Genomic DNA, 27,606 nt, shown 5'->3' with positions numbered 1-27,606 from the left:
GGCCCCCCAGCTTCTGGAAGATCAGCGTAGCCCCCATGGAGGCTGCTGCTGTGCCCCCCCCACCTGTCCCTCTTTTGCCTCCCCCGGACACCTCCGGGCTGCTCGGCTGCTGCCGCTGCCCCGTTCCCACAGCGGCACCGCGCCACCCCCACTGCTCCCCAGGGGACGTGCCCATCACCTTGGCGTCCGGGCAGGCTCCAAGCCACTTGTTTGCTCTGGCTCGGGGACAGGGCTGTTTCCCAGGAGCCCCGGGCCTTGTCCTCGCTGGGATTTCTGCGTTCCACGGCCCGGCGGGGAGCCGGCCAAGGCCTGGCTGGGAACCAGCAGCCGGAGGTGAGCCAGCATCGCCCCAGGAGCACAGCGAGCTCTGCGCCCGCACCCCCGGACCAGGGCATCGGGGGCACAAGAAGACCCCCCCTCTGCCTCGCCCGCATCGGCCAGGTCCCATGCTCAAGAAATAAGCGCTCGGGACAGCCTCAAACCGAAAAGTCATTTTATTGGTACCATACATGACTCATAAATGGCACAAACTATGGAGGGGAGGAAGGAGAAAAAAAAAAAAAAAAAAGAAACAAAAAGGCATTACAGTGTGCCCGGGGGGCAGCGAGGGGCTCCCCCCCCTCCACGGGAGCCCAGCGGCGCGGCGGCCAGAATCGTACCTTAATTGCGAAGCAGAGCCCCCCCTCCCGGCTCCCATCCTGGGAGCCTCCCCCCCCAGCTGCAAAGGGGCCGTGGGGACCCCTGTGCCTGCAGCTGGAGGTCCGGGGGGCTGAGCCCTCTGCCTCCGAGCTGTCCGTGGAGGGGCCCAGAAGCCGGCGCAGGCGACTCTCCAGGGGTCTGGGGCTTGAGATCAGGCCAGGGCTGAGCCAAGGGGCTCCCGTCTCCCTGCCCGACCCCAGGGACAGCAGGAAGAGGGGGGACGCTGGGTGTCCCCCCCACCCCCTGCGGTCCCAGCCACGATGGGCAAGACGCAGGGTGCAGGCAACAACCCCTGCTGCAGCCAGAGCCCCCCGCATGGGGGGCAGCCCCCCAGGGACCCCCGCCAGCCCCCAGCCCCACAGGGCAGCCAGACGCGTGCTGTGGGATCCCCGGGGGTAGCTGGGGGGGGAGGGGGTTGGCAGAGAGTGGGGTGCACCCCTCCTCTCCCCCAAACCGCAGGGCTACTCCGCCTGCCCCGGGCTCCCTTACACACGCACAGACACACACACAAACCTCTCACACACGCACTCTCGCACAGACAAACCCCTCCCCTTCCAGGGCAGCCCCCCCACCCTGGCCACCCCTGGAGCAGCGTTCGCTGCAACCCCACCTCGGGGCCGTGCCAGGGGGTGCCCACGGGCAGCCCCGACCCCTGGCTCCCCCCAAAACCCCCCTCGAGGCTGCTGGGGTGAGCTGGCGAGCACAAACGCCCTCCCTCGGCACCTCCCGTCTTCTTGGAAGAAGCCTTGGAAGGGATTACTATTTTTTTCTTTTTTTTTCTTTTTTTTTAAACCAAAAAACCCCCAAAAATTATTATTTTTCTCATCGTTTCCCCTAACATCAATGGAGGCACCTGCTCTAGTGATAACACATTGAAAGAACAGTATCGTACACACTGTCTACAGCGCGGAAATGTACAAGCACGAGGTACACGAACCCGAGGGGGGGGAGCGGGAACAACAGCACACAAGATTTACATTGAGGAGGGAGGCGGGGGGCTGTCCCCCCTGGCCCCTGGAGGGATTAGAAAGGAAGTCTGCAAAGTCTCTCCTTGGTTTGAAGCTCTCCGAACTGGATATAAAACAAGACTCCCAAGAGAAGAAGCCTGTACAAAAGTCAGGACAGGGGGAGAGGGCTCAGGGCAGGGAGGGGGGGAACCGGCGATGGGGCTGGGGGGCGGCTTGTCCCAATTTTTTTTTTCTTTCATTTTTTTTAAACTTACATTTTTAATAATATTATTTTTTTTTCTTTCTTAAAAAAAGAGAAAAGTGGGAGGTACCGGGAGCTGGGGGTTGCAAAGGGACCCCAGGCAGACTCAGGCGGGGGCAGGGGGAAACGCTGGGGCTACGGGCAGGGAGCGAGGGCACCGGTCCTCCGTGCCCCCCCCGACGCCCCCCACCCCCTTTCTATGTACAGAGTCCCCCCATGTCCCGGCTGCGCCCTCGCCCTGGGGAGCGAGGGGAGGGCAGGGCGCGGGAGAGCAGGGAAACGCGACGGGCAGCGGGACGCCCAGCGCAGCGGGATGTGACCCCGGCCGGAGGCGGCTCCGTGGCAGAGCTGACAGCACGGGGAAGGCTCTCCATCACCACCCCCCCCAGCCAGCCCCAGGTTGGGCTGGGGGTGTGCAGCCCCGCTGCAGGTGGCTGCCCAGCAAACCCCAGCCGTAGGACCCGGGGAGGAGGAGGAAGAGGAGGAGGAGGGGGGGGGTCTCTGGGCTATGCCAGACCCCAACATGCGGCATCTGCATGCCGCCGGCTTCCCGGTTGCGCCAGGCACTGCCGACCCCTCCCTCCTCATTCCCCCTGCTCAGCAGGCAGCGGCTGGGCACACCAGGGTGGGGATGAGCAGCTCTCCGGGGAAGAAGCGGGGAGGAAGAGGGAGAAGAGGGAATAACGAAGCTACGGCCTCGGAAGCCCACCCGTGCCCTGGGGTCCGGCGGGGAGGCAGGCGTGGGGGGAGCCGGGAGGCGCGGGGGCAGGGGGCTGGGGCTGCCCGCCTGGCGCGCGCCCCGGGCCCTGCAGCACCGAGCCGCCCCCCGTACCTCGCCGCTTCCCAGTCACTCTCCGTTGCAAATGTACAGGTAGATCGGTTGGGACTGAGTCCACGGGGCGGCGGGGGGGCCGTTACTGCGACGCCTGCGACGTGGGGTTCTCTGACTTGCTCTCCTGGCTGGAGGGCGGTTTGCTGTTCCAGGGGCTGTTGGCCCCCAGCGCCGGCGAGTTGTTGAAGCTGTCCTCGTCGTCGATGCCGTTGGCGGCGTCAAACTGCGTGTTCTCCAGCCGGGTGATGAGCCGCTCATCCTCGTCCCCAAACTCCCCCCCCATCAGCGTGGGCTCGCCTACCACCATCACATCCTGAAAGGGGAGACGGTCCCGAAACATAATCGAGGTGGGGGGAGCCCAGGCCGCCAGACCCCCCCCCCCAGCACTGCAGCCCCTTTCCCCAGCTGCAGGGCCACCTCCTTGACCTCCATCACAGGACCCGAGGGTCGGGCGCCTTGTGGGGCAGCACACCCTCACCCCCTCACAGGGGAGCAAAGCGGATCAGGGAAGGCAGCTGGGACACCCCTTCCTTCTCCCCATCACCTGGAGAGAGCCGGGGGGGCTCAGCCAGACAGTCCCCGGGGGTCTCCCCCTAGCTGCTCCCGGGGGCCGGGGCAGGGAGCCCTCCCCTCCACCCCGGGGGAGGAAGAGAGAATGAAAACGGGATGCTTACAGGTACCTGACTGGACAGGGCAAAGGTGCTGGCCGGGCTCTTCTTCTTGCTGTTGCTGTTGTTGGTGTTTCCCCCGCCCGAGCTCATGGTGCTGCCCCCCGACATCTTCCTTTTCCGGCGCTTGCTGGGCTGCTGCCGCGCTGGCTCCGCTGGCAGGGGAGGGAGACGTGGTCAGTCCCGATGAGAAAGAGCCGGTGCCCCCCAGCCCCTTCTCTGCAAACCCCCCTTCAACGCAAGGACCACGTCCCCTCCAGGGCAGCATCGCCACCCCCCTCCCCTCCACAGCTTCCCTGTCCCCCCAGCACAGGGGACGGGAGCGGGCGCGGGGAAGATTTCTGTCCCTGCTCACTCACCAGGCGGAGCGACCATCCGCTGCCACTTCTGGAAGAGGCAAGTCTTGAGGCAGTCCCGGGGACTGAGGCTGTAGGTCTTGTGTCGTGACATGAGCTCCTGCATTGGTTCTAGGATTACACAGAGCTGCAGGGAGCAGACAAGCGCGGGGTTAGATCGCGATGCTCCGGGCCCCAGCAGAAGCCCCTCTGTGCTGCCCCAGCCGAAGCCACCCTCCGGCAGACCCACTGCCCCCCGGCTCTCCACAGCCCGTCTTGCAGAGCCTGCGCCGCTGTCTCCCCGCACCCTGCGGCAGCCAGGCGCCGGGCAGCTGAGAGCACGAGACGTGGCCACCCCAGGGCCCTGCCCAGGAGCAGAGCTGCGTCCCCCCCTCTCTCCGCATGCTTACTCGGAGGTAGTTGAGTGTGGAGTTTGAGAGCCCACAGCGGGTGATGTTCTTGGATAACTGGTCCAGCATCTGGGGGTCCTGTGCCTAGGAGCGAGAGGAACAGATGGCTCAGCTCCATCCGGGCTGGGGACGGTCCCCCCCGTGCCCCATGATGGGGGGACAGGGTCGAGGTCCCCCCAAGCTGCGCAGCAGGGAAAGGAGCTCAGCAGCCCTGGGTCACTCGTGCCCCGGGGTGCTCCCGGAGCGGTACTCACATGCATGGCAAGGATGCTGCGGGGGATGAGCTCTCGATGCTGGCGGATGCTGAAATGCCACGTCTTTATCCTCATCATGTCGTCAAACATGAACTCCAGGTAGAGCCGCCCCTCCACACACACCTGAGCAGGGCGTAGGGTCAGGCGCAGGCCCCCTCTTCCCTCAGCCCGGACCCCCTGGGAACCCACTCCTGCGGACTGGGACACCCGCCCCGTGCACTGGAACACTTTCCCGGTGGCTTGCCCCTGCCTGCCATGGGACTCGGCACAAGCCAAACCCATGAGCCCACAGGGGCCAGGGGATCTCTGCGCAAAGGGGACGCTGCCGGGGCTGCTGGGACGCCGGGCTGGGAGGAACTGGCTGGGTGAACACGGTACCTGGGTGAACATGGGCTTGCCGTGCTGGGTGACCATGGTGCACTGGTCGCAGTCCAGCGAGACGAAGTTGTTGTGGAAGGACTCCTTGGGGTGCTTGAGCACGTAGTAGAGCTCTGTGGCCCCTCCTTCAAAGATGCTGCGGAAGTAACGGGGAATCAGAGTCCGGCCGATCGCTGGAGCGGGAGAAGGAGGAAGACAATGTCACTAAAGCTGGCTCACCCAGGCGTGCCTTGGGGCTGCACGGGGAGAGGGATCCCCAGCTCCCGCTGCCCAGAGGCAGCTGAGCTCCGACACCCTGCCCGCATCCCCCATCTCCTGCCAGAGGAGCAACGCCCCGGGGAAGCGGGGCTGGGGCTGCTACTCACTGTATCTCTTTGGTCCATCCTCCAAGCAGAAAGTGATTGTTAACATGGCATCATCCTCGAAGAACTCTGTGGTGAAGGCGTCCCACCACAGATTGTCACATTCCTGGGGACGGCGGAGAGATGCCAGGTTACGGGGAGGGGAGACAGACAGTCAGACAGGCAGGCAGCCGCTGGCTGTCAGGCACAGCAGCCACACGCTCAGCCCATGGAGGGCTGTGCTCCCGGCTGGGCACTGGGAGATGGGGATGGTGAACCCTGTCCCACGGCCAAGCGAGGGACACGGCGCTCGGGGACCTGCACAGCAGGACAGGACCCCGCTGCCAAGGGGACCCTGCTAGAGCCAAGGCAGCTCGTGGGGGCAGGCAGCACAGAGGACCCCATCCCCAAAACGCACACCTGGGAGCATGCCCCCACCCCTGGCCGCCCTTCGCTCCCCCAGCTCCCCACCTCTGTCCAGTTCTGCAGCCGCTTGTTGAGCTCAAATATCCTGTAGTCGGTCTGGTTCCCGTACGGCGTGTGCCTCCTGCCCGGGGAGCAGAGCCAACAGTCAGAGGGAGAGGCAGCCATGGGCTGGGGAGGGGTCCCGGGCCCCCCCAGGGCTGGACACGGTCCGAGCAACCCCCCCCCCCCAAACCCCTGCGGCCAGCAGCGTGCCAGCCCTGCCGCGGGCACCAGCTCCCCTCCCAGCACGGTCCCCACCGGACCCCCACGCTTACCCGATTCCAGGCTCCAGGTACGTCGGTGGGTACATGGGAGTAGGTCTGGGGGGCAAAGGAACACAGGCAGGTCAGTGGTGGTGGGGACCTCCCTCCCCAGCCGCCGCAGCTCCCCCTTCCCTTCCCCTTCCCCTTCCCCTTCCCCTTCCCCTTCCCCTTCCCCGTCAGGCACTCAGGCTCGCTGGAGCCGAGACCCCACACACAGTGCGGGCTGCACCCCAGCTGCGGACAGCCGTGTGGGGTGACCTTCCCCCCTGAAACCGGCCCCTGCTCCCACACCGGTGGCTGCTCCACCACCCCTGGGACATGGCCCATGGCTCTCCAGAGACGTGCCCGGCTCCTCCGCAGCAGGACGGAGGCTGGAGAAGGGGCTGTTTCGGCAAGAGTTGGGAGTGCTCCTTGTCTTCGGTCACGTCGGGGGCTTGGCCCCACAGAGCTCGGAGATTTGGGGGCTCCCTTCATCCCAGATATCGCCCCTTCTCCACCCCGTCCCACCCGTGCCTGCTCTGCTCCCCTCTCTCCCTTGGCGCTAACTCAACTCCATGTGCAGCAGTCTCCGTACGCTGCTGGGGAGCACAACAAAGCGACCCTGGGGTGCAGACTGCAGAGCACCCCCAGCCTTGCAGACCCCTCCCCGGGCCCCAGCTCACCCCACATCTCGATCCAGCATGGTGCCCGGGTGGAAGGGGGGGAAGGCGTTGCCGTTCGGGGGCTCCTTTGGCGAGTACAGCTTGAATGACTTAGAGGAACAGCCTGGAGAGAGAGAGAGAGGGGACACGGGTCAGCCGAGGGCACCCCACCAGGAGAGACACCCTGCTGCGAGGAGGAGGAGGAGGAAGGATGCCGGATCAGTTGAGCCCCCATCAGCACAGCCCACCCCTGCTCTGCTCCTCCCCGATGCCAGCCCAGCCCCTTCACCCCACACTCAGCTCCGGACCTTCCCCCGTGCAGGATGGGACCCGCAGGGTCAGGGCTGAGCTCTCAGGATCAGCAGCTGGAGGGGCCTGGCTCCATCCCAGGGATTTCCCACTGGTGCCCAGAGTTTGTCAGTTCTCAGCTTGCCGGGCTTGGGGACAGTGCCCGAGGGGGACAGCCCAGCTGGTAATCCGGGTGAGGGGGGCTGGCTGTGGGCCCTATCCTCGCCCTAGCGCTCCCTTCCACGCCGCTCCTAATCCCACCGACCTGACCCGGGAATCACACGGGATCTTTTCGCTGACCTTCCTATCGTCATGGCGACGGGTGAATAATCGCCCCGAGGGCCGGCCGGCCGGCGGGTCCCCAGGCAGCCACCATCTGCTGCTCCGGCAGCCCAGCGGCCACCCGGCTCCAGGCAGACAGAGAGATCCCCCAGCCCCGGCCAAACCACCCCAAAGCCTCGCCGCCCCCCTGCCGCACCGGGGCAAAGGATGAGGAGCCCACAGAGAGCCGCGGGGCGCGACGGGGTGTGCAACGAGGTGTGCAACGTGTCCACGCCAGCACCCATCCCCAAAAGCAACCCGGGGATGTCTCTGGGGCCGCTGATGGGAGACAGGGATGCTCGCTGGATCCAGCCACGCCGGCACGGCCAGCCGCACCCGAGCCCGGCGGGAGCCCCGGCACGCCGGCGGCTGGCAGGACCCGGCACGCTGGGCCCGGGCGCTGCCGAGGCACGCGGCTCCCGCCGGCGGGCAGCCGGGCTGACCTGGATGGGGTGCAGCGGCGGGCAGGCCGCCAGGCAGCTCCGGCTCCGCCGGCTCCACCGGCCCCGCCGCGCACGGACACGTCTCCCCACGCCGTGCCGCCGGCAGGGGACCCGAAGCCAGCCGTGCCGGGATGGTGGCCGCAGCCGGGGCGAGGCGGGATCCCAACCGGCGCGGCAGCAAGCGAACCTGGCGGTGAAGTGTCCGCAAGACGCCGGGCACGCTGCCGCCCGTCCGGGCACCGCTGCACGGCCGGACTGCGGGGAAGGGCGCAGGGACGGGATCGGAGCAGCCGCTCGGCTGCAATGGATGCAGGAGGGGAGCAGAAAGCATCAGCGTTGAGGAAAGCGGTGCCACCAGCACTGAGACTCCGGCTCGATGCGACCTATTCACTGACACGAGAGCCTGAGCAACCAGGACATGACCGCTATCCCCCGCCGAGCCGCCGGGACCCCGAGCCCACCATCGCAGGGATCGCACACGCGGCTGAGCAAGCAAGAGCTGGTCAAAAGCAGAGGGAGTCACCTCCCTGGCATTAAATCCAACTTGCAACAGGGGAAATCTGCATTTCACTCCTCGGTTCTTGTCTTCTTGAGGCCCTGGTGCCTTTCCACCGTGTCCCCCTGTGGCAGCCAAACCCCAGCACCCACCAGGACGCACTGGTCCCGTGGGGCCGGAGCCCCGGGCTCGCTGCTCCCACTCCCCGCTCCCGCCCGTCTGCAGCGAGGTAAGTGGGGCATGGCACAATTTCCCACACAGCTGCTAACAACACCGGCCCCTTGCTCTTTCCTAACATTTTCATAGATAAAATTTCTTTTTGCTAGGGAGGTCGGAGCTGGCGCGAGGGAGTTTCTGCTTTCTGCTTTCAACCCTGTCAACTTGTGCCTAATGGAAATTATAATTCATCCGAAATTGCACTAGAAACACAGCATTTCCATCTCCTCCTCGCTGCTGCTAAATGACACGATGTTGAAGGGTGCTTGATGCATAGGAAACTTCCCAAAAGCACGCGCCTTCTCTTGAAAATGAGCCGATTCATTAGGCAGAGAAAGCAGCGGCTGGAGACAGGGAGCTGAACTGCTTGGTTCTGGTCACCATGTCCTGGGGGGGGGAGTGGAATAAAAAAAAAAAAAAATCAGACCAAGCAGGTCTCATCCTCCAATGCTTTGTTTTTATTCACTGATGAGAGATGGGAGGAAGAAGCCCCCAAGGAAAAAGCCCTCCAAGGTTTCTTGCTGTCCCTGGTCCCCAGCTCGCTTCTCGGGGTGCAGGAAGGTCTCCCAGCGTGGTGAGACCAGGGGGACCCATCACTCCACCCGCTCTGCTTCTCATGCTCTTCCCTGGCCCCTTGCTGCTGGAGGTGGGACAGCAGACAGGCCAACCTGCCGCTCCAACCCAGGCATCCATTTCCATCCTGGGCCTTCCCAAGCAGGTTAATATGGACACGGCTTGCTTTTGGGGCTTCACCGAGTGACCTATCTCAGGATCTAGAGCAGTGGAGAAGAGCCTGTTACGCGACCTCAGCAACACCAGCATCCTGACCAAGTATTATTTTTACTGCAGTGTAAAATATGTTACTGGATTCAGTGGTTTTAGGTAAGGCTAACAATAGCCTCAGGATCTGACGCAGGCTGTCCGAAGCCCACACTCCCTGCAGACGCTCGCACTACACGCGTTACACGAAATAACGCCACTACTTCGCAGCAGCAGCAACACCATCTCTTACCCAGACAAGGGTCACGCCGCCTGGTCCGGGAGATCCCTCCGCCACCGCCTTTAGCCTTCACACTGCCCCAGCTCCCTGCAAGCCCTGTCCCATGCAGGTTCCATCCCAGACCCGCAGGATGCGGCTCTTCCCGAGCCAAGCCCAATGCTCGGCCCCAGCCCGCGTCTCCCCACGCCCCGGCTCTGCCTCCTCCTTTGAGCACGCAGGATCCGGGCAGGACCTGGGCAGGCACGGCATGCAGAGACGCTGCCTGGCGGCTGGGTGTGCGATACCCCCGCAGACCCGGAGCCGGTGGGAGAGGAGGCTTCCCATGGCCGTCCCCGGGCGCTCGCCCAGCACCGCAAAAACACATGCATGGTCGGCAAGGAAAAGAATCAGACTGACGCTGCAGCTGGTGAGCTACCGGCCCGGGCAGGTCCTGGCAAACAGCTTGGTGCCTGCAGCCAGGCGGGCGGCCCCACGGCTCCTCCCGGGCAGGGAGGCGTGGGAGCAGGGAACCCCACGGAGGGACGCCCCGGCTCAGCATCCTCCACCGAGGCCAGGTCCCCAGCCGGGGGCACGACGGAGCTGGCCGGCGTCGCACGGGGCTACCGCGAGAGCTGGGGCAAGGCAGCAGCTCCAGACAGGCGGGTGCTCGGCCGGTGGCTCACGCACAGCCCAGCGCTGCCCAGCCCTCTGCCTGCCTTCTCCTCCGCTTTCCCTGCCTGCGAGCTGCCAGCCCCGTGGGGACAGCTGTCCCGGTGCGCTGCCCAGCGGGTCTGCTGGAGCGGGAACTGGTAAAACCCAAAGGAAGACGCCAGAGCTGGGGAATATCAGGTTTTTGAGGAGCACGGTGGGCAGCTTGCAGAGCCAGCACAGCCAGGAGATGGCACAGCACCGTGAGCTGAGACTGGTACTGGCCAGGGAGCTGCACACCCGCGCAGAGGACGCGCGGAGCCTTTCCCGGTGTCTGTCAGGGAGAAAAGCCCCTGCCTGTCCTCCCCTCGCTCTGCCTTGTCCGCATGGAGAAAAGAGCTGCCGAGGACAAAGCTGGAGCAGCGCCGGCGTCTCGCTCCTACACCTGTGGCCACCGGCAGGAATCGGCGCTCCCCATCCCAACGCACAGCCGTCCCCGGCCGGGCAGCCAGCGCGCTTTCAGCGCAAGCAGCAAAGCTCAGCGACAAGGCAGGGACTCCAGGGGCTAAAACAAAAGAGAAGATAAAAATAAATGAAGAAACAGGGCTTGAAAGAGGCCGCAGGGTTACAGCTCAGCCAGGGAGCATCCTGCTCCTCCCAGCAGCCCGGCAGCAAAGAAGAGGGGCTAGCCTTCGGCTTCGCGCACAGGCTGTCGCGGCTTCCCGGCATGCACCGTGCCTGCTGCTTCCTGGCTGCCTAACGAGGCTTCAGAGCGTAAATAGCGGCATTGTTTCGCAGGGCTGCCTCGCTGGGGTGTGGAAGCAGTGATAGCAGCAGGAAATCCATCCTCCCAGCCCGGCCCCGCTGGCGGGGCGGTGGGGAGGGTGCTATCCGGGAAGGTGCTGTCCGGAGCCCGGTGCAGGGCAGCATCTCGAATAATTCACATGGCTTTGCCCGGTGACGGTGCCCGGTGTCGGGGAAGCTGGCAGTGCTGGGGGGCAGACACAGACAAGTATCCAGAGCGACTGGGACAGGCAGAAGCACGTGGAGCAGTCCCCACAAACCTCTTCTTTCTCCTCTTTTTCGGAGCAGAAGGGACAGAGCGAGGCCAGTTCCAAACCCTGATGTCGTTATTAGACTGACAGGGACCCAGGCACCACACACCAAGGCATGGCCCGAGACACTCTGGGTGACAATTCCACCTGGCAGCATCCCCGTTCGCTCTGAAAACGCAGAACCCACTCAGGCAAAGCTCCCGGGAGGCCGGGCTGCCAGGGAAAAGGAGACGCCGCTCCTGGAGGAGACTGCGGGATGATGCCACGGACCCAGCTGCGTCCAGAGACCGGCACAGAGACGAAACCCGCAGCACGCAGGGATGGCCCTCTCGCTTTTTCCAAGCCACACAGCCAAGCCGGCCACGGAGCGTACAGGGGGATGGCCAGAGAAGTAATAATTAGCCGCGGTTAATTACTACAAAGTGACAAACTTGATGCGAGACGTTACCCGAGAAGCACTGTCCGAGGAGTGCCCAGGCTGGGACGTGGATTCGGGGGTCCAGCAGCCTCAGCCCTGCCGGAGCCCGGGGTCTCCCAGGAAGGCATCCTGTGGAGCCAGGTACCCGGCGGGGATCCGGGGGACCTCACTGCCCTGCGGGAACCCTAGGGATGGCAGGAGCCTCCCCTTCCCCGTGCAGGCCCTCAGATGATTCAGACACGTGGACGGGGATTTCTCTGGGAGAGAAGACGGGAGAAGAGCACGCCCTGCCAATTGCAAAACAGCCTGAAAATTGAATCACGTCCAAGGCTGCAAGCCCCAGATGCAATCCCACAGATAACCCAGTTTCAGCTCCACTACTATCAACTTACCACGAGGCAGTCATTTCCTGCGACTCGCAGGGAAATATCCCACTGTCCCTAATTACTCCTTTCGGCTTGCCGTCTCAAAGACGAGCCGTAATCAAGCGCCGCTGGTTTCAGCCCCGGGAACGCACCTTTCACATTTTTGGCCACTCTCCCTCTCACCCAGACCCCTCTACCTGGGGCCCTGGCACCCCGCGGGGCTCACAACAGCGGCTGGGCTCCCAGCCCTCCCTCGGCACGCACCCGGCCAGCATCAGCCAACAAACAAACGATGCGGTGTGGGAAACACGGGGCTGGGGAAAAAAAACCCTTGTCAGCATCCCATGAAAAAAACAGCCTTCTGACAAACTCGGATTTTCATCTTCAAAGGTTTTTTAGGCTCTGCGGCAGCGAGGAAAAACTCAGAACCACGGCCAACCGTGACGACGGCCCTGCCGGGGCTGCAGCCAGCATCCCTGCTCCTCTTCCCGGCTCCGTGCCCGCCACGCACGTGGTGGAGGCAAAACCACTGGGCTCCGCACGGCGTTGGGGGGCTGCTGCTGGGGACAGCCCCCCGCAGGGACGGGATCTGCCGGGGAGGGCTGGAGCCGAGAGCGGCAGGGCAGGGGAGCGGCGGCGAGAGGCCAAGGTCTGTCCCCCCCGGCAGCCAAGAGGGACCCCCGGGGCGACCCCCCGGACTCCTAACGCCGCCGCCTCAGAGCGCGGGCGGCTGTCAGTCCCCACGTGGCGCATGGAGATTCGCGATCCCGGGATGCAACGCTCCACCTCGCTCCCTGCCGCTGCCAGCGGCACCGAGTGCGGCACGCTGGGACGCGTAGTCTCCGGAGACGGCGGCCCCCGACGCCGACAGCCGCCTCACTCCATGTTGCGTCCTAGGTAGAGCTCTGGCAGCCGGCGTGTGCCCGAGAGGCAAACCCTGACACTGGGGCACAGCGCTCACCCCGCGGATGCCCATGGAGGGAAGGGACGGTGCACGCGTGGTGGGAACCCGCTGGCTGCGGCTTGCGAAGCACCTCCATCACTTCTGCAAGCTGTCGGGGCAAGCCTCTGCTCCCCCTGCTCAGGCTGAACTTCGCTCTCTCAGGACTCGGTTCCAGAGGCGACACGGGAGCAGCTGAGCAGAGGACGGGGCCGGCAGCGCTGGGGACAAAGCAAACTCCTGTGGTCGCCGGACTCGCACCACGGCTTTGGGCAACCAGCACAGGACAGGGCCAAAACGCCGGCGAGCGAAGGGACAGGGTCTGGCCGAGCACATCTGCCCGGTGCTCCGGAGACAGGAGCAACCCAGCTCGAGCCCCCAGGCCCAGCCGCACAGCGCGGTAGAAACCGTCTCCACCATTGCAGTGCAGCCCCGGGGAAACCCTCTCGCCCGGGCGTCCCCGGTCACACCACCAGCCCGCCCGGGACAGCCGCAGCCAGGCGGGCGGCAAACCTCAGCATGACAAGCATCGCAGCCCGCAAACACACAGGCGACAGCGGGAGCACCCCGTCCCCGCCTCGCTCGGAGGACGGGAGGTTTCCGAAGGAGAGGGATGCTGCAGCGCTGCCACCACCCCAAACCTGGGGTTCGTGTTTGGTTTTTCTTGTGCGGACCTCAAGCTCACGCCGGCGCAGAGCCGCAAGCGTGCAGCAGGCCGGCACGCTGGGAGAAACCACTCGGGGACAAGCGCTGCTGCGGCTCTGCCAGCCGCCGGACAGGGAAGGGGCCCTGGGGCTGGGCCGGTCCCCCTCGCCCCCCGCTCCTGCCTCTCGAGGGGCTGGGGGGGCTGGGGGCTACCAGCTCTCCAAAAAGAAGCTCAAAGAGGCTCCAGGTCCCCATTCCAGGGCACCTCTGCTCCAGGTGACTTGCATGGCTTTTCACTGGCCTCCTCCTTCTCGACACGGACCACAACCTGCTGCGGCCGAGGGGAAAAGTCCCCAGCAAATGACAACAAAAACCCCGCATCACAAAACGCCGCAGCGCCAGCCCTCGGATTGCAACTTTTCTTTCCCCTTCCGCAGCAATACGACCCGCCTGTCATCCCGCTCGGAGCTTCCTACCCCCATCTTTAAGGGATGCTCGGATCACGGACCCGGGGTTTCTACAGCATCACGAGAGCAAAGACCACATTCAGCTCTCCTTCAGTGAGAACCACCATCCTCCCACTACAAGAACACTCCAAAACCTGCGGCTTTAGAGAAGGAATAAGGACGCCAGTGTCCACCCGTGCTTACAGCGGCAGCAGTGAGAGCCGATACCTGACCCGCGCTGGAGGAGTCGCTGCAAAACCGCCGAGACAAGGTGCCGTCAAACGCACGGGGAGAACAAACCGGGAGACCCTGGGACGGGGTGTCCACCCCCCCACCTGCCTGACCCGCCGGGCGCCCACCGGCCGGCTCAGACCCTCCCGATGCGAAGGAAGCAGCCGGGGGGTGCGACGTGGGGAGGGTGCACCGCCCCACGCCCCAAAAGGCGATTCCCCGGGAGACCACCTCACCTGGGGACCGGTCGCTTCGGGGGAACACCCCCCGGCTGAGGCACCCCTCCGCAGCCCGGGTATGCCTGCCGATTCCTTCACCCCCCAGCCCCGAGGATGCTGCGCCCACCCCCAGCCCGGACCCCGCTCTGGCTGCCCTGGGCTGAGCCGGTGCTTTGTCTGCTGGGGTAGATGAGCCCATGGCCCCCTAAGCCCGGACCCCCCAGCAGGGCAACTCCTGCGAGATGGTGCGTGGCCCCCCCGCACCTTTCCTTCCCTTCGAGGCACCCGCAGGTGGCTGTCGGGACCCTCCGAGCCGCGGGGATGGATGAAGTTGCAGCGGGCAGGGAGGGGAGGCGGGTGCGCAGCCCCCGGGACCGGGCGCCGACCCCCCGGCCCCGGTGACAGCGGGCGCGGGGGGAGCGGGAGGGCGCGGGGCGGCTGTCGGGGGGCTGGGGCAGGGGAAGCAGCCGGGGTGAGAACAAAGGGAGCTGCGGGCCGGGATGGGGCAGGGCACGGCGGGGCCGGGGGTGCCCCTCCGACAGGCAGCACCCGCGCGATGGAGCGGGGAGCCGGGCACGGCGCGGGGCGGGGGCCGGCGGGGAGGGAGCAAGCCGGGGGTCCGGGGGAGAGGAGGGGGAGCGGTGCAGGGGAGCGGGGAGCCGTGCAGGGGAGCGGGGAGCCGGGGCGGGGAAGAAGGGGCGGGTAGGGGGCTGCAGCGGGGGCCGTGCGGGGAGCGGTGGCGCACAACTTCGCAGGCGCGGGGGGGGGTGCGGGCGGGACCCCCCGGCCCCCCCCTCCTCCCCTCCAGCGGGGCCGGGAAACTCCGGCGGGGGTGTGGGGTGTGGGGTGTGCGGGGGGGGCGGGGTGACTCACGGCGGCGCGGGCGGCGGGCGGGGGTCCGGCGGCGGCGCGGGCGGCGGGCGGGAGGGCGCGCGCGGGGCCGCCGCGCGGCGGGCGGGGCGCGGGGCGGGGCGCGGGGCGGGGCGGGGGCGCTTCCTTTGTCTGCGCCGCGGCCGGGGCCACAATGGCTGCGGCGGCGGAGAGGACCGCTCCCCCCCCCGCACCCCCCCAGCCCCTTGCTGCCCGCCCAGGGGGTGCCCACGGCCGCAATGGGGGTCCCCGGAGAGCTGCCCCCCCCCCCCCCTCGGCCCCGCTCCCCGGGATGGGGGATGCGGAGCCGCGTCCCGCCGCGGAGCCGGGCACCCGCCGGGCAGAGGTGTCCTTCCCCCTGCGAAAGTTTCCATGAAAAAGACACCTTTTTTTTTTTTCTCCTCCCCCCTCCCCTAGTTCGGTTTGGGGTTCTCTCTAAAGTTTTTTTTCCAGGGTTTTTCTTTCCCGAAACTTGTTTCCCTTTGCCCCACTTCCCGGCCAGGAAAAAAACCAAAAAAATACAACGGTTTCATTTGGGAGGGGGCATTCAAACTAAAATCCGCGGGTTCGCAATTGCCAGCGGACCTAAAAGGTGTCCTTTCCTCGACAAAACTCCAACCCCTTCCAACTAGCAGATTTCCCAAAAATTTCCATTTTCACAAAAGAATAAAAATTACATTATGAAAGCTTCCTTTACAAGAAATCCCGCGTTTTGAATTCCTCCTCTGCCCCCCCACACCTGCACCCTCTGAGCTCCCGCTCCCTACCCCGACACCTCACCCGGCGCAGACCTGTGTCCCCCGCCCATGCGGCAGCACCGGGACCCCGGAGCCCAGGCTAGGACCCCCCACCCCGAGCCCCAACAGCCCCCGGCCCCGGGTGGGAGCGCCGGGCTGTGGTGGGCACACACGTCGGTGCCTCTCGCCCCGCGCACGCTGACGGGCCGGCGTGCACTCGCACGTCTCCCAGACGCCTCCCAGCACAGCCCCGGCCGGGTGTGCGCCCACGCCCGGGGCACCCACACCTTCCCACACCCCCTCGCTCGCACGGCCGGGCCCACGCCTCATCCCCTCCCCGAAACAGCCGCCGCGGGGTAACGCAGGCACAACCGGTCGCGTCCCGCCGAGCACGCTCGTCCCCTCCAACAGAAGATGCATGGCAGGCTCAAAAAACTCAGCTAGGAGGTTTTGGGGGTGTCCTCCTCTCCTGGCACCCCCAAAGCCCTGCACCCGAGGGCTGGGGGCAGCCCCTTGCTCCCACTGAATCACAGAATGGTAGGGGTTGGAAGGGACCTCTGTGGGTCATCTAGTCCAACCCCCCTGCCGAAGCAGGGTCACCTACAGCAGGCTGCACAGGACCTTGTCCAGGTGGGTGTGGAATATCCCCAGAGAAGGAGACTCCACAACCTCCCTGGGCAGCCTGTGTCAGCGCTCCGTCACCCTCAGAGTGAAGAAGTTCTTCCTCCTGTTCAGATGGAACTTCCCATGCTTCAGTTTGTGCCCATTGCCCCTTGTCCTGTCACTGGGCATCACTGAAAAGAGTCTGGCCCCATCCTCCTGACACCCACCCTGAAAATATTTATAAGCATTTATAAGGTCCCCTCTCAGCCTTCTCTTCTTCAGGCTGAACAAGCCCACCTCCCTCAGCCTCTCCTTGTAGGAGAGATGCTCCAGTCCCCTCACCATCCTCGTAGCCCTCCGCTGGACTCTCTCCAGTAGCTCCTCATCTTTCTCGAACTGGGGAGCCCAGAACTGCCGGCTGGGACCAGCGCCAAAGAGGGACAGGCAGGAGCAGTTCTGCAGCAGCATCCCCCCGCTCCCGTCCCCCGTGCCCTTCGTCTGAGCGACGCTTCCATCACCACACTGGTACCCGGCACTGGTCCCCAGCACTCCTGATTTGCCCTTCCCCTTGCAGGCTAACCTGCAGTGAGCACCACTTTCTAGGGGCACGTGAGTAAACGGAGCAAAACTCTTCATGAAACCCAGATACACAGAGAGAAAAACTCACTGTAAGCCCAAAAACCCTGGCGAAACCCCGCTCTGTGGCAGGCGCGTGCCGCTGGAGGTACCCACGCTGTCGGTGGGACGGGAACCAGGCACGGGGATGCTGCGAGAGCCCCGACACGCTGCCCTACCCCCTGCCAGCCTGCATCTGGGTGGCACCGGGCCAGACGGGCCAATAAACCACACCAGACGTATCGCCAGCAACAGCTACGGGCTGGCACAGCCCTCCCGGGCAACGCAGGCCATTAAACACAGCCTGCGCCCCGTTCCCGCTCCAGGGCTCGAGGACGCACGAGGCACAGCCAGCCACCAGCGCTCGACACCGTGCCGCTACTGGGAAACACTGCAAAAAGGGGCGTTTTGGCCCTGCACCGGCGACTCCCAGCACCAGTGCCGCGGCCGGGGGGATCAGAGAGGAGCCCCCACCACTCCCCAGCCTGGCGCATCCACAGCAAACATACCCCGAGCGATTTATCCCGGGGCTCAGCAGCCCTCCGGGACTGCTCACGTGCCCCTGCTTGGCTCTGACGACAGCGCTGGACTGGTCCACGTGGCTGCAGCAGCCCCAGCTGTTTATGGTTATAGCCAAGTTAATAATTAAATAGATGCTGGATGGAGAGCAGCAGGGCTGGGATGCAGCTGGGAAGCGTGTGTGGCGGCGACGGTGGTGGGGGGAGCCCCTTCCTCGAGATGTGCTCCCGCCCGCAGCGCGGGGGGAGCGGAGGGTGATTCCAGCTCTCCGGGTTTTCACGATGGGGCACTCCATCCCCCCGCTCTCTGCCTCGACGCTGCCCCTTGCAAGGGTCCCACGTCTGCCCGGGCTCCCCAGAGCCCAGCCCCGCTCCGACAGCCGGTGCAGGTCTCGGCCACGGAAGCACAGCGAGCACAGGGACGCATCCCACACAGGTGGATGGGAAGAGCCCGGTGGGGACCACCGCAGCCAGGGGATACCTGGGTCTCTCTAACCCCTGTCCGGGGCTCGGGGCGCCCGCAGATGCGTGAGGGATCCCCAGCGAGCAGGGTGGCGGGGGCAGGGCACGCTCACACCGAGACCCGGCCAGGGCCCCAGCAGGCGCAGGCGTAGAGCAGGGACACGGACGCACGCTTACATAAAAAATAATAATAATAAAAATCTGCTTGCTCTGCAAACGGCACCGCCTGCACAGGGGGACGGACTGGCCTGGCACGTGCAAACCTCCTGGACTTGTCCGAAGAGCAGCGAGGCCGGGGCACGGCGCTGTGCACGCAGCCACAGCCTGCAGCACGGCGTGCACCCCAGAGCTCCCCTTGCAGGAAGGCGACAGCCATATCCCCCCCTCCCCCCCAATCCCACCACCTTTCAAACAGAAACACGATTCGGTTCCCTGTTTCTCGAAGAGGGGCTTCTCTCTCCCCGAAAGCAATGCACGCCCAGAGCAAGGAGGGGTCTGGGGCAGGAGGGGCCCCTTGTTTTGGCTGGAGAAGGCACGGCTCCATCTCTCCCAGTGAGAGAGGCTCAGGGGAGGCTGGAAACTCAGCGGTGAGTCATGCCGGGCGGGCAGGCAGCAGATCCTGGGGGCTCCTGGGATTAACTCTACCAAAGCAGCACCGCTTCTAGACACCCAGAGGCAGGAGGAAAGCCCAGGGGCTGGGGCAAGAGCCGGCTGCCAGGGCAGGGCGGGAAGCTACAGGGCCACATCTTGAGCATCCCGCAGGGGACAGAGGAGAAGACATGAGCACACAAGCGCTGGAGGAGCAGCAACCAAGGGCATCCATCTGCGCCCTCCAAAACGAGAGGAGGTGCAGAAAGGTTACAGGGGGGGTGTAGGACCCCAAAGCGCGTGGGGTTCATACGGGGTGCCCGCCCTCACCCCATGCCTTGCTCCGGCACGGCGGGTCGGCCGCAGCGCTGCCTTGCAGGCTCCGAGGGGAAGGCGCAGTCTGCAGGCAGGCTTTGGCAGGTCCTGCTGGCAAGGGGTTTCCCCCATGGCATCAACACCAGAGAAATGCCCCGCAGTGTTCCCGGGGTGTCCTTGAGACATCGCAACACGCGTCCTGCGAGAGCTCGGCCCCAGCGCGGCCACCCGCAGCAGCGAGACCCGGCCCCTCTGGCAGCAGCCCCGGGCCAGCCTGCCAGAGCCGCCGGGTTTTACAGCTCCGGAGGCTCCAGGTGGATTCTCTCATGTTACAAGCATGCTTCGTTTTACAGCCCCTGTCCCGGTCCGGGGCTGGTCCCCACAGCCCTGTCGGGCGGGGAGGGGTGACATGCAGCGGGGCTGCGAACCCCCGGCATCCTGCATCCTCCCACCGTCCCTCGAGAAGACCTTCGCCCGCCCAAGAAGCAGGCTCTGCTGCTTAAAAAGGAAACTAAGGCACAGCCCCCCTTCTGACAGCCCTCGAGCTCCAGCTGGGAGAGCACCCGAGTTCCTGGCTGACTGCTCCCCCCCATCCCCTCCCCTCTGCCCTCCAAATCGCAGCAGGACCCCTGGCATCCCCAGAGATCTGCCACCGGCCAAACCCCCACCCCCCGGGGATGAGCACGGGGCTGGCATCCCCTCCGGCACCCACAGGTCACCGTGCCCTCCCCTGGTGGAAGCCCTCCAGGAGCAGGCAGGGGACATCTCCCGGGGCCGTGGCCACGTGCGGTTGACTCGAAGCAGGTAAGTCTCCAGCGCCAGAGCCCACCCGGCCTGCCACCCCCCCCACGGTGCTGGTGAGCGGCTCTCCGAATATAGCAGCATCAAATAGCTCCATCAATAATGCATCGCTTCTGCTTCCTCTCGCTGCCGTGTTTTCGTTGCTAACATGCGTGTCCTTCCTGCCAGCAGCCGCCTCCTCCCCGCCAGCCAGGCCAAGCAGGGACACGGCCGCCGCGGGATGGGGACGGCCGCTCCCCCGGCTCCAGGTCCAGCATCCCAGGGTTTGGGGGGACCTCGCCGCCGGCCCGAGCCCCCCGCCACGCACATGCTGGCAGGAGGCAGGGTGCCTTGGCACGCTGCGGCTGCCCGCAGGATTTGGCCAGGAGCTGCGAGGAGCGTGACGGCATCTCCCCGGCCTCAGGAGGGAAATGCCCCTCCACAAGGACTTTTGGCAGCCTGGTATCCCCCCCGTGCCTGGGCAGTACCCCCACTCCCGACCCCAGGCGCTGCTGCTTCCCACCGGGCTCCTCCAGCAGCTCCTCATGGGTCCCCAGCCTGGAGAGCTCCTGCTGCCCTGCTCCTGCCTGCCCCTGCCTGCAGCTTCCCCAGGCCGGTCGGTGCAGGCAGCTCGGGGTGCCCGGGCCTGCCCCGTGCCCGACGGAGCTGCGTGCCCGCGACATGGCGCGCTGCCATCCGCTCCCGCCGGCGGGAAGGCAGGAGCCGGGGTGGGCAAGAACCCGAGCCCACCGCCCTCCCGGAGAGCCCCCGGGGCTGTGCACAACCTGGCCGGAGGAGGATGGACGGGGCAGAGCAGAGGTTGGTGCAACCGGCTGCTGCGGAGTTGGAGGGGGGGCACGGGAGCTGCGCCCACCGTGGGGGGGCTGCACACCCCGTGGGGGCTGCCACCCCATCGCCCCTCGCCGTCCCAGCCCGGCTCAGGCATCCGCCCCACCTGGGCTGCGCTGCAGGAACCTGGCTGCGCTCCCAGCACCAGCCCCTCGCGCGTGGGAGGGGGCTGGGGCTGCTGCTTCCCCCCTTCCCCCCCCAGCTCCTGCCTGCCACCCCCGCGCCGCGGGGCCACCCGGGGGGGCACGCACTGTCACCCCGGTGCAGGGGGACCTCTGGGACCTGCCTGGGGGGCTGGCAAAGCTGGGGGCAGAGCGAGACGCTGTGAAGGGGGGGCGGGAGGTGTGCCCCACGGGGCCCCCCAAAAGGGTGTGGGCAGGCTATCGGCCACCCCACGGGCAGGGTGGGGACGGGCAGGGGCTGGCGCCTGCGGCGGAGGAGATTACAGCCCGGCCTAACGTACGCCCCGACCAGCGACCTGCTCGGGAGGGAAGGGGGCAAGCAGCGATGGGGGGGCCGCTCTGACAGCTCGGGGGGGTACGGTCCCTGCCGGCACCCACCAGCACCCGTGCCCAAGGGGGATGCCGCGCATCAGTGCACAGTCCACGCTCCCCCATCTCGGCGAGCACATTGCAGTGAGCCTCCCCAAAACCTGCCGGTGTCACCTCTGCCGTGGCCACCCCGTCCCTGTCCAGCAGAGCCCCCCGGGATGGGGATGGGGGTCCCGGCGGATGGCTGCCATCACCCCTGCTCCAGGTGGGGCCCGGCAGCCCCTGGGCTCCCCAACACCCTCCCCCCCGACACTGGCAGGAAACCGCAGCCGCAGCCTGCAGGCAGCCCGATAACGGTCACCCGGCCCCATCCTGCCCGCGCCCACCGCCGCCCGGAGAGGGGGCACCCAGCCCCGCCGCCCCGACACCCGCTGCTCCCCGGGCAGGGCGAGGCAGGGCTGCACCCACGCTGCGCGCAGCAGTGGCCCCATGGGACCCCCACCACCCCGCAGGGAGCCGGGGGGTCTCGCAGGCCGTGCTGGCGGTGCAGCGTGCCCAGGACGCACTGGCAGCCGTTGTGTGTGGGCACACGTGCTCCCGGCATGCTCCCAGCGCGCTCCCAGCCCCGCGCCTCGCGTGTGCAGGCAGCACAGATGTGGCCGGGCAGTCCGGCAGCAGAGCGAGGAGGAGAGTGTGGCGTGAGTCGAGCGAGCCGAACATGCGTGGGACACGTGTGGGACACGCAGGGGATGCCTGGGCTGCTGCCGCTCCTGCCCCAGGGCACGCAGCCGCTCGCTGCGGGGACACCTCCCTGCCCTGGAGGTCCCACCGCTCCCCAAGGGAGCAGCTCTCACAGCAGCTTCGTGCTGAGCAGACAACACCGTGTCTGGAGCGGTCTCCGAGCCCGGCGCAGACACCCAGCGCCGAGCCCGCCAGCACGGCACTAACCCACCCGCATTTCTCCAGGTGCACCCGAGCCGGCAGCCGGGTGAGCTCACACCAGCCTCGCGCCAGCACCCGAGACCCCGAGGACCCGTCTCGCCGAGCACCGGGGGCAGCCATGGCTCCGTCCCGCCTTCGCCGGAGCGTGCCAGGCACGAGCAGGCGTCGCAGCGCACGTGGCATCTACCGGGCAGGCTCTTCGCCGCACCGAGGGGGACGGGGCAAGCGGCGTCTTCCATCCGAGCACCACATGAGGGGAGCCTGGGCAAGGGCGCGTGGCTGTGGGGTACGAGTCCCCCAGCCGCTCCGTCCCCCCGAGGGGGGCCAGGCAGCCCCGGGGGGCATTTCAGAGCCCGCTCCCCGCCGTCCCTCTCCCAGCACATCCGTTGCAGGAGGCACGCGGCACGGCTCGGCCTCGCGACGGCGGGAGGGAGGGACGCGGCAGCGGGCTGTCACCCAGCCGGGCACATCCATCCCGGGAGCCGAAGCCCTCCCTCCTGCCGGGGGGTGCCTCGGGCAGGCTCCCCGCAAGGCGTCGACCTCGGGAACATGGATTCCCCGCCACGGAGCCAGAGCCAGGCCCGCAGGGAGGGACCGCAGCTCCGCTCCCTCTCCGCACTGACACCGTCACTACGGGGCGGGGGGGGAAATGATGACAGTAATAATTAGCGAGCACGGGGTGCCCTGGGAGAGCGGTGCCCCCGGGGGTCCGGGCCCTGCCGCGGGCTGGACGCGGAGCCCTGCCCGGTGCGGGGGGCCGAGCCCAGCGGCCCCGGGGATGGGGCACTGCTGCCCCGGCGGCTCCGCTCGCAGCCCGGCACACTCCCCCCACTCCCGTCTCCACTTCGGGGCCGGGGGCTCGCAGCCCCCCCGCCACCCTCGAGCCCAATGATGGCCGCAGCCCCCCGGCTGAACAGCCCCCCCACAGCTCTTGCAGAGGGAGTGAGGAGCAGGGAGAGCCCCCCGGGGGGTGAAGGAGGAGGGCGGCGGGGCAGGTCGGCAGCCCACCGCCCCCCGGGTGGTGGGCGGCTGAGGACCAACACACCCCCCACCCCCCCCACCCTCGGGGCAGCAGCTCCCAGGCTGGAAACTCCCCCAAGTTCAGCAGCGGGCTCCGGTGGGCGGGGGGCCAGCGCAGGGCTTGTTTTTGCCGTGTTCCGATAAACAGGCGGGGGGGGGAGGGGACTACACGGAGCCACCCGCGGGGATGCTCCCGGCCGCGGGGCGACCGCACGCCCCCCGCCCCTTCCCTCCCCTCCCCTCCCCAGCGCCCACCAACATGGCGATGGCACTCCCGGTGGCACGGCGCCAGCCCCCGCGGGGACGCGCCTCGGGGGGGGGAGGCTGCTCGCCGCCACCCCCACCCCCCCCCCAGCTCTGCCTCCGCCGGGGAGGGGGGGGGCGGGGGCGCGCGGCCTGGCTCGCGGGGAGGGGTCACGTGACTTTCTGCTTGAGGAAGCAGCGCTCTGGCAGCTTCCAGCGGGAGATGGAGGAGGAGGAGGAGGATGGGGGAAGGGGCCGCCCGCCTGCATGGAAACACGGCGGGGAGGGGCGGGGGGGACCCGGCTGCCAACCCCCGGCGGGAGGCTCCCCAGGGGCACCGGGAAGCTGGGCCCAGGAGCGTCCGTCCCGTCCACCCCACCCCCCCGCGGGGACCCCCAGCAAAACGGCAGAACCCCCCTCCCCGGGGCCCCCGGGCAGGGGTCCCCCCTTCCGCCCCCCCTCGGCACCCCCTGCTTCCCCCCCCCCCCCCGGCATCCCCAAACCTCCCCTCCAGCCCCGCATCCCGGCGGCAGCACCCTGCTGAGATCCCTCCAACTCGTCACACCCACCCGGCGGGGAGGGAGCCCCTCGGCAGGCACCCCCTAATGCCCGGGGGGGGGGGGGGGCACCCAGCACCCAGGCGGGGAGCAGGGGCACCCCACAAAGCCACTGCCCCGGCCACGGGGGCTGCTTTGGGGTCACCCCTCGCAGGCGCCCAGTGTCCCTGCAGCACCCATGCCGAGGAGGGGTCCCAGCCCCACAGCCGGACCCCAGCACCCACGCCATGGGGTGCCAGTCCCGCAGCCATACCACGGGGACCCCATCCCCATGGCTGGGCCCGCTGGCCGGGCCATCACGCTGGGACCCCAGGCCCCACACCTTGCCGAGCCCCACTCCGTATCCAGACCCCAGCAGCGTGGAGACCCCGGCCTCACAGCCAAACCACAGCACCCACGCCGAGGAGGCCTCTGCCCCACAGCCGGCTCCAGCAGCCCTGCCCCAGGGTCCCAGCCCCACAGCCAGACCCCAGCGCCACGGAGACCCCAGTCCCATAGCCAGAGCCCAGCAGCCAGGCCATGGGGACGCTGGCGCTGTGGCCAGAACCAGCACCCGAGCTGTGGGGTCCCAGCCCCCAGCACTCAAACCACGGGGTCCCAGCCCCACGGCCAGACCCCAGCACCCAAGCCGGGGGGTCCCAGCCCCACGGCCGGACCCCAGCACCCAAGCCAGGGGGTCCCAGCCCCACGGCCGGACCCCAGCACCCAAGCCGGGGGGTCCCAGCCCCACGGCCGGACCCCAGCACCCAAGCCGGGGGGTCCCAGCCCCACGGCCGGACCCCAGCACCCGAGGTACCGGGTCCCAGCCCCACGGCCGGACCCCAGCACCAACACCGTGGGGTCCCAGCCCCAAAGTCAGACCCCAGCACCACAACCGCAGGGTCCCAGCCCCACGGCCAGACCCCACTACCAACGCGGTCCTGATCCCAGCCCCACAGTCAGACACCAGCACCGACGCTGTGGGGACCCCAGCCCCATAACCAAACTCCAACGCCGACGCCGTGGGGTCCCAGCCCCACAGCCAGACCCCAGCACCCCCGCCGTGGGGACCCCAGCCCCGCAGCCGGACCCCAGCACCACAGCCGCAGGGCACCAACCCCACAGCCAGACCCCAGCACCCACGCCGTGGGGACCCCAGACCCACAACCAGACTCCAAAGCCGCGGGGACCCCAGCCCCCAGCACCACCGCCGGCCCCGCGGCCCCCGTCCCCCGGGGCAGCCCCCGGCACTCACCAGGGCATGCACAGCCCACTGACATCTTCACATGCCTGGCCCGGCCGGGGGTCGCTGCGCGCTGCCCGGGCCGCGGGGGTCTCGCATGAGCGGCGCGCCGCGGGTCTCCGGGCGGCCCCGCGCAGCCGCGGGCACGGCCACGGCCAGGGGCGGGCGGGCCGGCGGGGGCCGGGCGGGGCGGGGGCCGCGGCGGAGCGGGAGCGGGGGCGGCTGCGCCGGCGGCGGCGGCGGCGGCGGGCGGGCGGGCGCGCCTCTGCGCGTGCGCGGGACCCCCCCCCCCCCCCCCCCCCCTGCATCGGGCGCGTGCGCGCTGCGTGCGTGCGTGCGCGCCCCCCTCCCGCCCGCCACGGCGCACGCGCGCGCGCGCCCCCCGCTCTCCCTCCCTCCCCCCGTCCGTCAGCCCGGGGGCGGGGGGGCGCCGCCATGTCAGGCTCCGTCCGCCCGCCCCGGCACCGGTGCGGGCTGGGGGCCGGGGGGAGGGAGCGCAGCCCGGCCGAGGGGGAGCTGGGGGGTGGGCAGCAGGGCGGGGAGGGGGGTTCTGCCCCTCTGCTCCGCTCTACTGAGACCCCCCCGGAGTCCTGCGCCCAGCTCTGGAGCCCCCAGCACTGTTGGAGCGGGGCCAGAGGAGGCCCCAGCCATGATCCGAGGGCTGGAGCACCTCTCCTGTGAGGAAAGGCTGAGAGAGTTGGGGCTGTTCAGGCTGGAGGAGAGAGGGCTGCGGGGAGACCTTAGAGCAGCCTTTCAGTACCTGAAGGGGCCTGTAGGAAAGATGGGGAAAATATTTTCAGCAGGGCTTGTTGCGATAGAAGGAGCAACGGCTTTAAACTAAGAGAGGGTAGATTTAGACTAGATAGAAGGAAGAAATTTTTAACCATGAGGGTGGTGAAACACAGGAACAGGTTGCCCAGAGAGGCAGTGGAGGCCCCATCCCTGGAAACACTCCAGGCCAGGTTGGATGGGGGCTCTGGAGCAGCCTGGTCTGGCTGAAGATGTCCCTGCTCGCTGCAGGGGGTTGGGCTGGATGACCTCTGAAGGTCCCTTCCCACCCAAAGCATTCTGTGATCTGTGGGGCAGGCGCTGTCCCCCTGCCGCCCTCCAAAGACGTGACCCTGGGGCCGAAGCAGCAGCCCAAGCAGAGCAAACTGCCCGGGGGAGCCCGGGCCCCCTCTCCCCGCTGAAGGGCCGACACCAGCCCACCTGCTCCTGCCCGGGTGGGATTCGCGTTCCTTTTCACAGAGGGTCCGCTAAGCGTCGCGTGGGTTCGAGCTCCGCTTTGCAGTCTGTCCCCATTAGCCCCGGGGAAGCTGTTGGGCAGCGTCACCATGGGCTGTGCCTGGCCGGGGCCACCATCACCGCCCGTGGAGGGAGGGGAGCTGCCGAGCTGGTACGCAGCACACACGCTTGGCTTTCTGCCTGTTGTTTGTTTTTCCTGGTAAACCAGCAGGAGAGCCCGGCGCTGCCCCTGTGCCAGCAGAGCATCCCGCCGTGGGTCGTGCGGGGGGAAAGGAGGGACCTGCACCTGGGTTTTCCTCTAGTCGCACCCCGGGGACCCCGTGTGCAGGGGATGCGGTCCCACGTGCAGGTCTCGCCTCAGGCTGGGCTCGCTGTGTGGGATTGGCCTCACAACGCTGCCAGTCCCTGCGGGACGGAGTGATTAGTCAGGTCACTGCACGCCCTGGATGTGCCCCAGAGGGAGAGGAGGGTTTGGAGCAGGAGGAGGAAAGCTGCAGGGCTCCCAGGGCGACATTGCTGCACGTCCCTGCACGGCTGAGGAAAGTCAGCTCAGCAGGTCCCTGGGTGCCGGGTGATGGCCAGCTTCTCCTCGGACCAGTGGAGAGGTTCGGGCTTTTCCGAGGAGACTTGTTCCTTGCTTCAGACACGTTGAGCTCAGGAGCAGCAAAGTGTCTTTCAGAGGGGCAGCCACGCCTGGGTGGCAGCTAGAGGCCGGAGCCCTTCCCCGGCTTCCCTGGTTCCTCTGCAGCGCCAGGGGCAAGCGCTGGCCCGAGGAGCCTGTTCTCACACCCAGCACAGCCTCCCGCGCCCCGGGGCGTGCTCACATCCCCCCTTACCAACACGTGCTCACGCATGGGTCCGTGGCCCTAGGGGAGGACCCAGCCGCCTGGCCGCTGCTCGGCCGGCGTTTTGGCCAGACAAGGGTGCCAGTGGGACGCTCGGGAGCTGCTGCGGGCTTGTTGGAGGAGGAGGAGGCGAAAGCCTGTTGCTAGGGAGGAGCAGCCCCTGCGAGGCAGGAGGTGAAGTGGGATGAGCGATCGCAGATGGAAGTCCCTCATGGCAGGGGTGGAAGGAAGTGGAGCAGCGGGACGAGGCCCCGCATGTCAGGCGTGCCCCGGCTCGGTGACCAGGCACGCGAGGCTGAGGAAAGCAGCTGGGCCCTGCGGATCCCCGAGGGAATCCGGCCCGGGCAGATCCGTGACCCCAGGGACCGATGGAGCGGTCGGGACAACCATCCCAGCGCTCCTGCCAGCATGCCCGCGCTGCCTTGTGCCGTGGCGAGCTCATCCCTGCACCCCGCAGGCAGTCTGGGGGCCGGAGGCAGAGCCCCGGGAGGCGGCGGGAG

General features: G+C 67.4%; 1 protein-coding gene across 2 annotated transcripts; it reads right to left on the bottom strand.

Moving 5' to 3' along the window:
- Nucleotides 1-497: 497 nt before the first annotated feature.
- Nucleotides 498-25,144, bottom strand: LDB1 (LIM domain binding 1). Of its 2 annotated transcripts, none has more exons than XM_075423578.1 (11): nt 25,029-25,144; nt 6,517-6,619; nt 5,867-5,911; nt 5,598-5,673; nt 5,151-5,253; nt 4,786-4,958; nt 4,408-4,530; nt 4,154-4,237; nt 3,768-3,891; nt 3,415-3,563; nt 498-3,053 (listed from the first exon to the last, which is right to left on the bottom strand). In XM_075423578.1, exons 1-11 carry the CDS (start codon nt 25,051-25,053, stop codon nt 2,823-2,825), a joined length of 1,236 nt encoding a protein of 411 aa, XP_075279693.1. In that variant the 5' UTR covers nt 25,054-25,144; the 3' UTR covers nt 498-2,822. The 2 variants fall into 2 exon arrangements, with proteins under 2 accessions (XP_075279693.1, XP_075279692.1); XM_075423577.1 differs by having other exon boundaries at nt 3,421-3,563; nt 25,029-25,138.
- Nucleotides 25,145-27,606: the final 2,462 nt, after the last annotated feature.

The sequence above is a fragment of the Opisthocomus hoazin genome, chromosome 6, assembly GCF_030867145.1.
Source record: "Opisthocomus hoazin isolate bOpiHoa1 chromosome 6, bOpiHoa1.hap1, whole genome shotgun sequence".
Taxonomy (NCBI): domain Eukaryota; kingdom Metazoa; phylum Chordata; class Aves; order Opisthocomiformes; family Opisthocomidae; genus Opisthocomus; species Opisthocomus hoazin.
Note: the sequence above shows the minus strand (reverse complement) of the source record. Positions and strands in the feature narration are given on the sequence as shown.

Bases quoted from the DNA above. Each gene is read 5' to 3' on its own strand.
- LDB1 (XM_075423578.1), bottom strand. From the start codon at position 25,053: ATGTCAGTGGGCTGTGCATGCCCTG. The intron at 6,620-25,028 runs GTGAGTGCCGGG...CTCTCTCTCCAG, and splicing joins AGTGGGCTGTGCATGCCCTG to GCTGTTCCTCTAAGTCATTC. The intron at 3,564-3,767 runs GTGAGTGAGCAG...CTCCCCTGCCAG, and splicing joins GCGGATGGTCGCTCCGCCTG to CGGAGCCAGCGCGGCAGCAG.